This window comes from Podarcis gaigeae, assembly GCF_964106915.1.
Source record: "Podarcis gaigeae genome assembly, chromosome: 3".
NCBI classification, from domain to species: Eukaryota; Metazoa; Chordata; class Lepidosauria; order Squamata; family Lacertidae; genus Podarcis; species Podarcis gaigeae.
This window is the reverse complement of record NC_139680.1, coordinates 2,661,460-2,677,267: the sequence shown is the minus strand read 5'-3', so window position 1 is coordinate 2,677,267 and position 15,808 is coordinate 2,661,460. Positions and strand designations below refer to the sequence as shown.

The following is a 15,808-nucleotide window of genomic DNA, read 5'->3' as shown; positions in this document are numbered from 1 at the left end:
GAATGTTGAATAACCATAATTAGAAATAATGCAGCTACTGTTAATTTCACAGTTAAAACATGTAATTAGTTATCTATATGCTATTTTTTGCCAGCACTGTGTACACTGCACAAGTATAGAAATATATATATTTCAGTGCATAGCAAATAATGTACGTAGCTTTTAAAATGAAGCTTCTAATCTAGTTTCTCATCTTCTTTTATGTGTTTGTGTGTGTGTTTTTAAAAAATGGATTGTGAATATATATTGGTAATGGATTGTGAAACCCCTAAGAAAGCGGGAGGGCGCTTAGTAGGAATTGTAGTGAGCCAGGGTTATATTGTCTGTAACTCCTTGCTCCTGCCTGTGGCTACCAAAGCAGTTTCAAATTCAGTTTTTCTTGGCAAAGAGCATGCATCACTATGCCATAGAAATATAAATATGGCCTTGGGTATACAGTTATCAAGAAAATTTTGCATAGGTCACCTTTTGAGGCATAGCTTGTTCATGGTTAATTACACAGCAGGAAAACACAATACAAAAACAATAGCACTGGTATTAACAATCAGTGTGATACTGGTCTGCCTTACAGGGTGATCACAAGGATTACTGAAGTGTGTGTGCTTTGAAGCCTCAAAGTCTATGTTAAGGAGAGACAATATGTTAAGGAGTTTAACAATAGGAGTAGAGTGCTGGATCTATGTAGAAATGAAAGTGGTAATGCTCTGGAGAGCTACTACTTATGGGTCGTATTATAAAATGGATAAATTTTTACTTTAACATTATTGTTACAACTGCTATGTTATATAGTACTACCATAATAGAAGTAGATGTAATCAATAGATATCAAAAGTAAGGTGAGAGAATGTTCCTTAACAATTTAATTATATTACTAAATAAGAAAAAAGTCAATTCAGTGTCACAATTTTAGATATTCAAACGTAATTCACTACTGAGTCTTATACATCCTACAACCTCAGTTACCTGATTGACTTAATTTTCTTTTCTGAACCAGACCAAAATAGAAAGAATGGAATGAATAAATTTGAACAGAACAAAAGATTGTTATACAATATATTCTTCTTGCCAGAAAAAAAATCATTTCTTTTATAATCCAGGCCAAACGAGAAGGAATGGATAAGATTTTACAGAACAAAAAAATATTAACTGAAATTTATATGTTTTGCAAGGAAAATTTGTGTTTCAGCATTCTCTGGCAATACAGACACCATTTGTCTTTGAAGAACATTGCCAGCCATTCTGAACACACTTTCAGATGGCACACATGTTCCTCAAATAGCCCAAAACCTAGTTGCAAGCACCTTCAACATTGTCAAGGATGCCTCATGTCTCTTCCACCATATCAAAGGGCATTCTTCAGTGTTCACTGTTGGCAAATAGACATATCTTTTAGCTTTTTTTCTGCTTTTAATCCATCATCTGCCAGTGCCAGGTCCTCCACTTTTTTGTGGTGGAGCATGGTATTTGGCTCTGCAGAAGCAGCACACAGACTTCCATGCAGCCTGTCATCATCTTTATGGCATCCTGTCCGACAGCCTTAGGAGCCTCCAAGAAATCCAGGCGTTCAGAACGTTGGGTCACACAGAGGCTACAAATATGAGATATCAAAGGGGCAAGAGGAGAACTGAGAAGAGTTCTAGGGTAGGGAATGGGACTGGGGGAGAAAATGGGGAGAGACACAGATGCCGATGGGGGGATAGAAGAAGTTCAAACAACAGAGCAGGGTGCTTTAATTCTTTTACTCTGATGCAACTTGCAAGCCAACAAGCATCTCAAGAGTATTTACCTCCTGCTTGGATTCAGGAGCTTCATATGCTAGGGTAATTAAGAAACCTGTGGGCTGCTTCTGCCCCCCAAGAAAGGTGCACACAACAAACACAGGGGGTCCCCCTTTTTTTATTCTGAAGCAACTTGCAAGTCAAGCATGGGGGGGGGAGTTCCCTCCTACCTAGCAAGAGAGCAAGAGCGCAGCAGCATCCCTCAGAAGTTCCTTGGAAGCTCAGAAGGGAAACAGTTAACACACACACACACACACACACACACAGAGAGACAGAGAGAGAGAGAGAGAGAGCGCGCGCACGAGCGCAGCAGCACAATCCCACAGAAGGCACGATTTTTGCTCAGCTTTTAACTAGTTCTCAAAGGCGATTTTTGCAGCAGCATAACCAAAAGAGGTTGTGATAACTGAAAGAGGCTGCAGTTCTTTGTGTAGCGATGGCAGGGAAGAGCTGACTGAGGCGGAGTTAGCAAGGGCTAACTTTTTGAATACCACACACACAATTTGTAATATATTGCAGGGTCATTTTTTAAAAAAAGTTATGATTTGATTTAAAGTTTGCTATCAGATGATACAGTATATCAATTTATAGCACAGCCCTAGACATATTAAGTTATTCCCTGCCCAGTTTACCCCCTTGTGTGAAGGCACCATAGAGCTTACTAAACCTAAGTTTAGCATTACATAGAAACATAGCCTTACTGGCTACCTGAAACAAATAAAACTATAGGCTAGCCAAAAGTTTCACAGAACTAATTGTCTCAGCTTTTTAAACCGCCTGGGGAATAATTGCATCATGATGTTAAGATATTAATAACAAACAAACCTGACAAGTTTAATCAGAGCCTCTTAATTGTGATTTACACCATAAAGCAGCTCAATCCAAAGACACTCCTTTGAATGAAGAGGGCTATTTATTATTATTTCCAGGCACCAGTATTGACTGGTGAAGCCTAAAATCCGCCATGAAAAGCAAGACTCAAAGGGAATTTAATAAAACTAGATGCAGAGTACAAAACTGAACAAAATCTGGTTTGGGAGCTTTCAGTACATGCAATACTCTAAATCAGGCACAAGTCCTGCAGAACACGAAGTACTTGCAGGCTGAGTCTGCCAAGAGCCAGGAATATAGCAGTTTGGGCTTTGAAGAACAAAAGCAGAACTTGCTAATCATTTCCACTTGAAGCCCCCCCGCCCACACACCGCCCTTTTAAAATACCCATCAAGGTGATCTCTGAAGGAAATATTAGAGTTAACTGGCAAAGCACGACTAAATGCTGCACATGGCTTGGCAGAGGACCAATATCTGCCATTTTAAATAGTAGCACAGGTTATGAAAAGCTGCTAAGCCCCATCATGTAAGTTGCCTCATAGAAACAATATAGAATGCCATTCAGCTGGCTTACTCAGGCAGCTGCCACATGAACTGTGCTACAGAGATCAGTGAGCTGAAACACCGCAAGAGCCAAAAGATTTTAAATGATTTAATAAGAACAACTCATCAAACTGACTCATAATTGAATGAATTATTATTTACATGCTTCTCGTGATCTACATTTGTTTATACACAGCACCTTGTGAACATTGTAATGCACATGACCAAACCATGCTGCCACCTTATAAAGTAGCTACAATCTTAATTTCTGATATACAGGTACAGTGCAGTTTGCCTTTGGTTAGGCAATCTGATACGCTAGCAAAAGAATGCATTTATTTCTCCATATACAGATTCAAGGGGATCTGGTCTATGAAGAAGTCACAAAACTATGGACAAATGCTATTTTCACTTTAACAGAATAGGAAAATAAAATGCAAAGGTTTAGACTGCACGAAAACTAAAATAAATAAAAGTCAACAGCACACATAAGATGCCTAATTTTATGCTTGTTCCCCAAGTTTACTAGACAAGCTTCAAGCCATTTCCTTTTATTACCTGGAATCAAACAAGTAACCACGGAAACTCTAACTACTAACTACATTTGTTTTTTTCTCATTCTGCAGAGGAAAACCTGCATGTACACAACAGCCAAAAAAGAGGGTGGAGCAAAGTTTGCAGCAGATGGTGGGAAACTGAGGAACTGACATATTTTTAGAATTAGCAACATATCCCTAGTGGTACATTACAGAAGTGGAATGAGCTATGACTTTCTCTGAAAGGAATATATTTACAATATAGAAAGGCTACATATGTAATGAATTTCAGATTTTTTTGCTAATCACATACAAGCCATGTAGTTTAGCTCCATGCTTTTTCAACTGTATGTTGTCCTTACCTAGCAAATTGTTATCATTCACTTATATGGCAGTTCAAACAGTCACACACCTAAATGCAATGGTTTGGCATTGAAGGTAACCTGCGTCTTCCTGGATCTAAGAGAAACCAAGGGGCTGGGACATATTTGACTCACAACTGAACTTTAGAACAGACTCTGTTGTAAAGTTAGGTAACATCAGGCAATATGAAAGCTTGATTGCCGGTGTTTAACCTGTAACAGCTCATTTACAAATGTGAGCCATTGCTTGAAACTGCATACCATGTAAGGAACAACTGCACCTGCAAGCTGCATGCAGAATCACCCATTACACACTTTAGCTCTGTGAACACTGATCTGAGTTTACTGATGCTGCCTGAGATGTGGGAGAGAAGCCTCACCTCACCTGCCTGCGGATGGCAAAGTTGTGGGTGGCAAGGAAAGGCACTGCAAGAGGCAATGGAAGACCTTTCCCCTTGCTCTTCCCACAATCACAACAGTATACTTGACCAGACCCAGCCCATGGCCCTTTCCTCCTCCTACCCATCATCACATAATGCTGGTGACTTTTAAGTCTAATGTTCCCATATCTTCATTAGAATCTGATGCATATTCAGATCATAGGTGTTAGAGTCAGATGCACACAAGGACTGATACAGTCCAACAGAAGCACCACATTTTCAGCTCACACTATAGTTTTTTTTTCCTGTCCACACCAGGAAGGAGGCTTTTATGACCATGGAGGGATGAGAAAAGCAGCATGTTTTTGCATGAGTAGAATGCGTGCTTTTATTCAAAATGCATCTCTAGGTTATTTGTGGGATATAGGAATTCATTCATTTCCCCCCACAAAATATAGTCCGCCCCCCCATGACTGAGGGACAGTGGACTGGCCCCCTGCTGAAAACGTTTGCTGACCCCTGTTCTAGCTGGTTCTTACTGATGTAATCAAATGAGCAAGGAGAAGATTCCCCAACAACACTATCTCAAGGCAATGGCAAGCGAGCATCTCTGAGCACTGCACATACATTTTGAGCTGACTGACTGCACAGGCCAATGGGAAAATGCTTTATCTTTCTTTCAAAGAAAGGACTCCTCCCCCCTTTCATGTGTTATTTCCTTCTGCAAGAATCCTGGAGTGCACATGCCCATTTCTTTTCTTGCTATCACGCCAACATTTTCCTTTGCTCCTAGGTGGCATAAGAGATAACCATCTTCAATGAAGCTGTAGAAAGGCTAGTTCTGTTCTGTTTATTTTAAGAGAGGCACATGGCAGGAAAGTCCACTATGGTATAGTCCAAGGGCCTTAGATTTATTATCAATTTGGGTGATGGTCAGCTATGACCAAGTTCTACTTTACCATGAAATGATAAATTGAAAAATGCCAAATGACCAAATTGTTAACTCAAAAATTATTAATAGTGTACACACACACACACACACACATATGGCAAGCCCATGCCTATGCCTTACAATCTAGAAACTTAATATGTTGCTGAACAGCACATATTTATGATGCCTAAAAGCACATTAGGGAGATCTAGGACAGGGGTCAGCAAACTTTTTCAGGAGGGTGCTGGTCCACTGTCCCTCAGACCTTGTGGGGGGCCGGACCCACCGCCTCCTGAAAGCACCTCCCTGCCTATGCCACTCATGCCGCAGCTGCCTCGTCTTTGGGAGCGTCGGCGTTCTCTGTCTTGGCGGGGCACAGAGCCCATGCTGCTGACCTCCACGCAGCTGCTGCTTCCTTCCTGCTCGGCCGCTTCCTCCCGCTCGGCCGCCTCAGCAGGAAGGAAGCCAATCAAAAGCCATGCCAACGTCGCTGCCCGTCCAGAGGCACCCGCGGCTTTTAATTGGCTGCTGGAGCTTTCTGCAGCCAATCAGAAGCCAAGCCGTGCCGCAGAAGTCAGCCTCCGCATGGCGAGGCCTCTGCGCCACGCCTGTTCAGAGCGGGGACTGACCGAGTGGGTGGCAGGGTCTGTAAGGTTTGTGCGCCAGATTAACAAGCCCGGTGGGCCGTATCAGGCCTGCGGGCCTTAGTTTGATGACCTCTGATCTAGGACATCACTCTTGAGCTTTGTTCCAGGGTAAGAACCAGCGTTCGAAATTAGCCAGGCGCCAGTCGCATTTTGCAACCGGCCATTTGTGACTGGATGGAAATGTCCAGGTGACACTATTGGTGCCTAGCATCTCCCCCTGCCTAGCTGCAGTCAGCTGGTCTGCCAACCACAACGGAAGCAAATAATATGTCTCTTTTGCTGCTGCGCGACCCCCACCAAACACCTGATTTCCCCATCACTGCAGCAGCAAAAGACTTTGTGCAGTTGCAAAAGCCTCTTTTTCCTACCACTACTCTACAGACCACCTGATTCACCAGGAGGCTTTTTAAATTTTTGCTGTGAGGCTGCCTGGTCTGGTGGAAGGGCAGGAAAAAAAATGTGCCTAGACATTTTGTTTTGCCACCCATAACCTAGGTCCCAGGAGCAGCATGGGTCCTACCATTCCTATGCCAGTTTCTAACACTGAAAGAAATACAACACAGATGAATTAATGCCAGTGTTGGATCTCTTGCATGTTTTTGTGTACAGACCTAAACACAGGTTGAGAGAAGCACAAAAGGAATCAGATTTTTAAATTTTCCTTCCTCCTTTCCTAATTACACAGAATCCAGACTTGTGTAGCTGGAGTTCTGCCTCTCAATGGGAACCTACTGAGTCTGTCCTTTGATGTCTTCCAAAAATAGGAAATGCCTCAAAAGCTGTAGCAAGGACAAGCTAAAGGGAGTAGATCTTTGCATATTTTCATCCTCAAAACTATGATCAACAAACAGAGAATCAAGCAGAGGTACACAGTTCCTTTTTTGGTCACCTTTTAATCTACCATTTTAAAGAAAGCAGGTCAGGAGAAGAGAATACATCTTCAAATATCTTCAAGGGCCATCACATGGAAGATGGAGAAAGCTTGTTTTCTCCTGCTCTGGAGGCCAGAATCTGAATCAATGGCTTCAAGTTACAAGAAAGGAGATTCCAACTAAACATCTGGAAGAACTTTCTGACTCCTTTCTTAAGAGACTCCCGCTTCTTGATCATGCGAGGTTTTTAAGCAGATGGCCATCTGTCATGGATGCTTCAGTTAAGATTCCTGCATTACAGGGGGTTGGACTGCATGATCCACAGGATCAACTCTACAATTCTGTGATTCAGTATTTGCCTGATTACAGTACAGATATGAAGGTGGATTCATCTGACTTCCTGCAAAGAGAGAAAACCTCCAATTCTACACCCTAGCTAGCATAATATTCATTTAAAATCTTACCAATCTAAATAGCAGAACATCTGTGTAGTAAACTACTGTAGTTTGACTATCACGTTCCTTTTTATATAGCAATGGGGTTTTTTAAGTGCTTTAACTCTGGTTGTGCTCAATTTCATCAACATTAATTGGTGGCATAATATATGAATTAAACATAACCTCTACCTTATTTCCGAGAATAAAGCTGTATTAGACTTCCAATAGCTTTGGGAATTTAGGTCTGTATCATCAAGCTTATGAAAATAAATTATGTCATTTTGAAGATACTACTTTCCCTTCACAAGCTATACAGTTCTGCCACTGTATCTAAAGGCTGACATAAAATCTCTTTATATTTACCAGCTCTGGACATGCAAACTCACACTTTTCCCGACTTATGCTGTAGTACAGGGAAACCAGAATTATTGCTGGGGGCGGGGGATGGGGAGTGAAGTGGGAACCCAACAGCATTTGAATTGAAGCAGCTTCACCTACTAAGCCTTGGCATTTGTGCATCACAACAAAAACTCCATTCAAAGGTGACTCTACTTGTGTTGAATCCATGTATTGTCCGCAACAAACATTTGCTTGTCCTGTGACTTTTCTTCATGCAGGTCTGGTTGCACTACACACCCGCATCCGGTCCAATACATGCAACTGCAATCCTTCAAAACTGGAGCAAGGAGGAGGGTCCTGAGAGCCCTGCTAGATCAGACCAAAGGCCCATCTACTCCAACATCCTGTTTCCGCAATGGCAAATCAGATGCCTCTGAGAAGCCACCAACTAGGACATGAGGGCAATAATAGCACTCTTCTGCTGTTGCTCCTCAGCAACTAATACTCTCAGTGACTAGGGCACTGCCTCTGATCCTGTAGACAAGTACCCACTGATAGCCTTATCCTCCATAAATTTGTCTAAACATTTTCTAAAGCTATCCTAGTTTGTAGCCATCACAACATTCTGTGGTAGCAAATTTCCATAGTTTAACTATGTGCTTTGTGAAAACTTATTTTTGGCTGTCTTGCGCTCCATAAAACTCAGATTCATTGGGAAACCTAAGGTTTTAGTATTAGAAGGGTTTTTTTTAGGGGGGGGACACAACTCCCCCCTAGGGACCTTCTGCATGCCACACAGGGTTTTATACACTTTTCTCATAACCCCACTTTACTTGCCTTACTAGAAGCTAAATAATGCCAAACAGTGTCACCTGTCCTTTTAGGTGAGTTGTTCCAGTTCCTGATCATTTTATTTGCCCTATTCATAACCTTTTCCAGCAGTTCTACTACATCCCTTTCAAGGCGTAGCAACCAACACTGTACAGAATATTCCAAGTGTGGACTCATAGATTTGCTCATTCTTTTCCTAATGATCTCTAATATATTGCCTTTTTCACAGCAGGCCCACACTGAATCAACATTTCTTTTTCTTTTCTTTTAATTGTGTACTTTAACACACCAAAAAGAAAGAACAAATATCCATCAACACAAAACAAAAAGAACATTAATACATTAACTAATAATCTCAAAACTTTAAATTAACAATGGTCTTTTTCTATAGACCCAACTTCCCATCTACTCCTTACTTCAATTTCTCATCAGTTATTCACTGACATAACATAATTATATTAAAATTTAGTAATCTTTAGTCTAACTTAAATTTTACATCATACTTGAAACTGCTACTGAAAATTATTTGAATGCTGCAACAGAGTTTAAACCACAATTATTATTTTTCAGATAAATTTTTAAGATAAATACCTGTTTTAGTTTGTTTTTTATTTTTATTTTTTCTGATTTTTTCACTGACTAATCCACCACAGCTTCCAAATCCCTTTCCTGTCCGGTCAGTCAGACAAAGAGTGATCACCATTCAGACCAGGCATATCCACATTAGGCTTAAAACTGTCATAATTGATTATATCTGAAGCTGAAGCATGTACAAGGAGCAAGTAGGACCACCTATAAAGCAAAATCAATATATTCTCCACCCTGGGAGTGGGGGGAGGGGGGGAGACAAGTCAAGGCTACACATGCTGAAATTAGGAGTAGATCCTCTTTCTACCTTTATTTGCCAGTTTGGATTTTTTTTAAAAAAACTCTATTAAGAAGAAAATCCCTGACCACAATGAGGTCTCTAAACCATTTAAACAAGTTTTCCAAGAATCTCTCACGTAAGCTCACAAATAACAAAACTTTTAAAAAACACCACTGAAGTGCATGGGTGGTAATAAAACCTGCTGACAGCTCAGACTTCAAAAGTGGTGCATTTGATCTTGTGCCTCAAATATAATACATTTTGAAACAAGGCACTTGGATTCACTTGAAACTACTTCCCAGTCGATGTATGTAGTAGTTGGCCTTGGTGTATTCATAGTTCTTCCACATTCATCAGTCAATAATTTCAAAGATCAACAGCAATGCTGCATTTATTTAATAGGGCCAAAACCTCAGGAGCACTTTTTAGTATTAGTATCAGTATTAGTTCTCTTAAAATATGTTCTCTGAATATCAAACTGGGAACACAAGCATGAAAATATATCTTGTCAATGGACCAGATGTTTGGGTAATACTGACAGTTTACAGGAAGTATCAATTTATATGAGAGATATTAAGCCCAAAGTACAGCATACAGGCAAAAACACCCTAGACTATAAACAGCACATCTAATATAAACATCCAGCATGCTACTATACCTTTCATTATAATATGCTTTGTGAGATACAAAATAGAAAACAGGAAACTTAGCTTCACTCTCACTTCTGGCCACTCCACTTTCCTTCCCCCTTACAAGTTAAGCATAGAAAAAAATAATTCCATTGCTGGACAGCTCAGATTCAGAACAGATAAAACTGGAATTCAGCTGATAGAAAGCCAAGAAGAGGAATCACAATGATTGTACTGAAAAAGTCAGTTGACTCCCAGCCAATATAAAACATGTAGCCTTTTAAAAGGTAATGTGATAAAACACTTCACAGAAAAGTACAATGTCATAAACCAAGACTCATGGAACCATGTTTTGCAGGTTTTTAAATGAAACAGTATAACACAGAACTTCAAATTAGTAGGAGCAGGTGTAAAAGATTTCTCTTTAAGAGATGACACACTGACAGATTGAACCAAATCATAACTAAAGCACAAAGATGACAACATCAAAACCCTCACCATCTCAAATCACTGTACTCCTCTTTTGATAAAAACAAATAAGAAATTAAACGACACCTCCTCCTCTATTTTAGCCCTTTAAAGGAAACTGGAGAAGGAAAATAACTTTGCTACAAATACATCACATTAGGGTTAACTGAGACTGAGGACACAAGGCCAATTTTTAAAAGCAAACTTTAAAAGGATAAACACCACACCAAAAACTTATGTTTCCTTTTAGAGGTGGGAAATCCTTTGGTGGGGACATAAGAACACAGGAGAAAAAAGCTTTTACACATTAGCACAAAGGAATACTACTTACTTTGTTCTGCCTTTTTTATTATTCAGCTAACGTCCAGGACTACTGTACTTTAGTTAGTCCTGGGCAAACCCAGCTTTAGGAAACGCTTCGGGCTCCCCCTGAAAAGGCTCCATGACAAAGGCACCCCCCCCGCCACCCCAAAATAAAAGGACTACAGCCATAGCCAGGTTTTTTCCAGAGGAAGAGGCGGAGGACGTGGGGCTGCTGAGCTCGGCCGCCTGTGCAATTTCCCTTTCCAGGAGGACAAAGAACAGCCCGCAAACCTCAAGACAGCGACGCAAGAGGCGGAAAACAACCCAGGAATCCACGCGCATACACACATTCGGGGGTAAACACGAATTGATTCTTTTCTTCCTTTGACCGTTTTCTTGCTTTTAGTTTAATTCTTCATAAAAACTGCCTCCCCCCCCCCTTACAGTCTCCTCGCGTCCCGGCCAAACCCGGCAAATGGTGATTAGAAACAAAAGCCGGAAGGAGCGCGAGTCTGGCTGCTCACCCAGGACGGGACCCTCGGCGCTCTCCTCCCGGCTGGAAGCCCCTCGAAAACACCACAGCCAGAGACACAGCCCGGCGGGAAGGAGGCCCCGCGCGCCGAGGCGGGAGCGAGTCCGAAGGGGCCCGGAAGCCGATGGCCAGCGCCTCCGCGGCCTGCGAGGAAGACGGACGGCGAGGGCGGCGGGCCAGAAGCCGAGCGGAGCCTCCGGGGCACAACAAGAACAAGAAGCAGCAGCAGCAACAGCAGCGGCGGCCGCTCCGGCGCACAGACACATATAGCCCGGGAAGCGGGCGGGGAGGCGGTGACCTCATAAGAACGCGCCGCCCCGCGGAGGATGACGGGAACTGTAGTCCTCCGGAGAGGGAGGCGCTCCTGAAACAAGGCCCCGTCCGCCAACATGGCGCCGCCCAGAGTCCTTGGACGGGTCTTTGTTTTGTATTTTGAAGCACCGCCTTCATTTGTTTGCTTGTTTATTACAAACAAGGTTTTAAATCATTCCAACAACTCAGATTAATAGCACAGTAAACCGGCAACTTGCGCGCGATTAACTTGTGTACATTCAGCTTTCGCACTTGGCTTTTTAAAAAGTTAAAAGGGGGCGGGGGCGTCTAGGGAAAAGATTTTGGCAAGCCCCCCCCCCCCGCGCGCGCGCTTCCAATCTGTTTGGATTATGCGCAAATTCGGCTTTAGGCGCGATCCCTGGAGTGAGCGTTGCCACCTTCGGTCCGGCAAAATAAGGAACATGGGCGGCGGGGGGAGGCGGGGAATTGGGCGGCTAAAAATTACTTGACCCGGTGCAGAATGAAATGACTTCGAGCGATCCATTACAATGGCCAGACTCACAGAGCAGACCCAAGGAAACGTACGGCTCTAAATTAGCAACGCACATTCATTTCAATGACTCACATCCTCCCCCACCTGCTGAATTTCTACCTGTCAAAAGAATGGTAAATGTAGAAAACCAGCCAAAGAAGGAAAGAGGTGGAGATAGCAACAAATTCTGTTTCTTTTCCAAACAAAACTGTGCTTCTAACATCTCTTTCCACATTACCTGCTAATGCCAATTCATTTCTCTCTCTCTCTCTCTCTCTCTCTCTCTCACACACACACACACACACACAGAGTCAGACATGTTCATCCAACCACTAGGGTTACATCTTTTCTTGTCACATATTTGAGGCATTTTAAAAAGAATTCATCTGTTGTCCATAGGCATTCACAGACTCTTAGAATTGTAGAGTTGGAAGGGACCCTGAGGGTCATTTAGTCCAACCCCCTGCAATGCAGGAATTTTAACTAAAGCATTATTTAAAGCAGTGTTCCCCAACCCCCGGGCCGCGGACCAGTGCCAGTCCGTGGATCAATCGGCACCGGGCCGCACGAGGAACTTCAAATCATTTCACTGTGGCGGGCGGCCGAGGCGCGGAGCATTGCGCCCTCTCAAGCCCGCCCATTGTGTGACAATAGCGAATGAAAATTCGCTATTGTTACACTGATGCTCCTCCTGGCCAATCATGGAGCAGGTCCTCCCGCTTCCTGATTGGCTGAAAGGCAAACCTCACGCCATTGGCTGAGGAGGAGGCGCCACGGGAGGACTGAGGACTCGAGGTTGGAGACGCGGGGACTGAAGAGAAGCTGCCGTGAGGTAAGGGCACGGAGGGGGGGGACTCAGCACTATCAAACGGAAAGAGGAGCAGCAATGGTTTTATTAGAATACCGTCTCATTCACCCAGGCCTATTGCACTTATTTAGGTCAACAACTCCTGGGTCAAATGTGTTTGTGCGGGTTCAGGCATAAGTGCACGGAGGGGGGGCGGGGGTTCTCTGCTATTGAGGAGACTCAGCACTATGGCGCGATGATCTCTGTATTGAAAGGGAATGCTGGGGCATCTCTGTATTGAAAGGGCACAGTCATCTTTTGCGATTTATATATATATTTCACAGTTATTTTGATACACCGGTCATATATTTAAAACACTGATCACATTTTTGCATTGATAGTTTTTTGATTTACATTCGGATTTAGGTGACATCTGGAGCTGAGCGGTTGCAAGCAGCAGTGGAGTGAAGAGAAAGAGAAGGTATTACTCTTCTAGCTCTTCTATCTGTTCACCGGTACTCGTGTGTACTGACGTGTTATTGTGTCTGCTTTAACCCACAAATTAGCAAAAATGAGTTTGAAACATACATCGTTAGAAAGTTTCCTTGGGAAGAAAAAAAGGCCCAGTGAACAGACAGAAGAAGAGCCTTCAACATCAAAGAAACATGCAACTTTTAACAGACAATACCATGAGTCCTATTTGAAATATGGATTTATCGAGACAGGTGATTCTCACGCATCAAAACCGCTCTGCATAGTTTGCGGCAAGAAGCTCTCTAATGAGGCAATGAAACCTTCAAAACTGCTTTGCCACTTGACCACCAAGCACGCTGGCATAAAAGACAAGCCCCTGGAGTATTTTGAAAGAAAAAAACGGGAGCACGAAGCACAGAAGATATTTATGAGGGCCACCACATCAGTAAAGGAGAATGCACTGAGAGCATCATATTTGGTGGCTAACCGCATTGCTAAGGCTAAAAAGCCATTTACTATTGGTGAAGAATTGATCTTGCCCTCCACTAAAGACATTTGCCGTGAACTTCTAGGAGAGGCTGCTGTCGAAAAGATAGCACATGTGCCTTTGTCAGCTAGCACTGTGACTAGGCGCATTGAGGAAATAGCCGAAGACATTGAGGCACAATTGTTGGAGAGGATTACCGTATTTTTCGCACCATAGGGCGCACCGGACCATAGGGCACACCCAGTTTTTTTTGGGGGGGGGAAATAAAGGGGGGGAAATTATTTTTCCCCCCCAGGCGCGGGGCTGGGACGGGGGAAGCTCGAGCTTCCCCCGACCCCAGCCCCCAAACAGGCAAGTCACCGCAAGCAGCGGGAGCGCTCCCGCTGCTTGCGGAGAGGGCCGCGAAGCCTGGACGCACTGAGCTCAGAGCGCGCAGGCTTCAGCATGCAGGCAACTCTCCGCAAGCAGCGGGAGCCCAGTGCTGTCCCCCGAGTTTGTGGGGCTGGTGACGGGGAGGAGCAAGCTTCTCCCCCCGCCAGCCTTCTAGCCAAGTCGGGGGACAGCGGGATGGCGTGCTGCACCTCTCCCGCTGTCTCCCGAGTTTGCGGGGCTGGCGACGGGGAGGAGCAGGCTTCTCCCCCCCGCCAGCCTTCTAGCCAAGTCGGGGGACAGCGGGATGGCGCACTGCGCCTCTCCCGCTGTCTCCTGAGTTTGTGGGGCTGGTGACGGGGAGGAGCAGGCTTCTCCCCCCCGCCAGCCTTCTAGCCAAGTCAGGGGACAGCGGGATGGCGCGCTGCGCCTCTCCCGCTGTCTCCCGAGTTTGCGGGGCTGGCGACGGGGAGGAGCAGGCTTCTCCCCCTGCCAGCCTTTTAACCAATTTGGGGGACAGTGGGATGGCGGCGTTCCGCCTCCCCGCTGTCCCCCGAGCTTGTGGGGCTGGCAGTGGGGCTCTCTTGAAGCCTGGAGAGCGAGAGGGGTCGGTGCGCACCGACCCCTCTTGCTCTCCAGGCTTCAGCGAAAGCCTGCATTCGCACCATAGGACGCACACACATCTCCCCTTCATTTTTGGAGGGAAAAAAGTGCGTCCTATGGTGCGAAAAATACGGTAATACATCAGTGTGGTATGCACTCCAGGTTGACGAATCTATAGATATCAACAACAAGGCACTACTACTTGTTTATGTGCGATATCTATATCAGGAGGATGTGCATGAGGATTTGTTATGTGCACTATCTTTGCCAACCAACACCACAGGAGCAGAACTGTTCAAGTCACTGGATGGTTATATATCAGAAAAACTGAAATGGTCCTTTTGTGTCAGCATATGCACAGACGGAGCTGCTGCCATGACCGGACGACTGTCTGGTTTAACTGCTTGGATTAAGGAGGTTGCACCTGAGAGTGAATCTACGCATTGTCTCATTCACAGGGAAATGCTGGCAAGCCGAAAAATGTCACCGGAATTCAACAGCGTATTGATGGATGTCATTAAAGTTATTAACCACAAGCACTTAACTCGCGCCTGTTTGAGCAGCTTTGTGAGGAGATGGACGCAGAGTACAGATGCCTTCTCTTATACACAGAAATAAGATGGTTATCCAGAGGAAAATCGCTAACCAGAGTATTTGAATTACGAGAGCCATTGCAAAGATTTCTCTCAGAAAAGAAGTTACCGCTGGCAGCACATTTCAGTGACAAAGTATGGGTCGCAAAACTGGCTTACCTGTGTGACATATTCAGCCTGCTCAATGAACTCAATCTGGGCTTTAAGGGGAAAATGACAACTGTTTTCAAGTTGTCAGACAAAGCATTTAAAGCCAAACTGGAGTTGTGGGGACGGCGCGTGAACAGAGGCATTTTGGACATGTTTCAGACATTAGCAGGGATTGTAGGTGAGACTGAGCTTGAACATTCATTCTGCCAGTTGGCGCACGATCACCTGTCTTTGCTTTTAAAAGAGTTTGAGC

The 15,808-nt window shown here is 44.0% G+C and overlaps 1 protein-coding gene across 3 annotated transcripts in view; it reads right to left on the bottom strand.

The window, feature by feature from the left end:
• Positions 1-15,808, bottom strand: part of PELI1 (pellino E3 ubiquitin protein ligase 1) — an 84,245-nt gene that overhangs the window by 46,790 nt on the left and 21,647 nt on the right. The window contains exon 1 of one of the 3 annotated variants that reach the window (XM_083730453.1): positions 11,280-11,594. The exons of 1 other annotated variant lie outside the window; for it this stretch is intronic. In XM_083730453.1, the coding sequence (XP_083586579.1) occupies positions 11,280-11,553 (274 nt within the window). In that variant the 5' untranslated portion in view covers positions 11,554-11,594. Of the gene's footprint in view, positions 1-11,279; positions 11,595-15,808 lie in introns of those variants that run through there. One more of the 3 variants, XM_083730455.1, reaches the window with a different exon arrangement.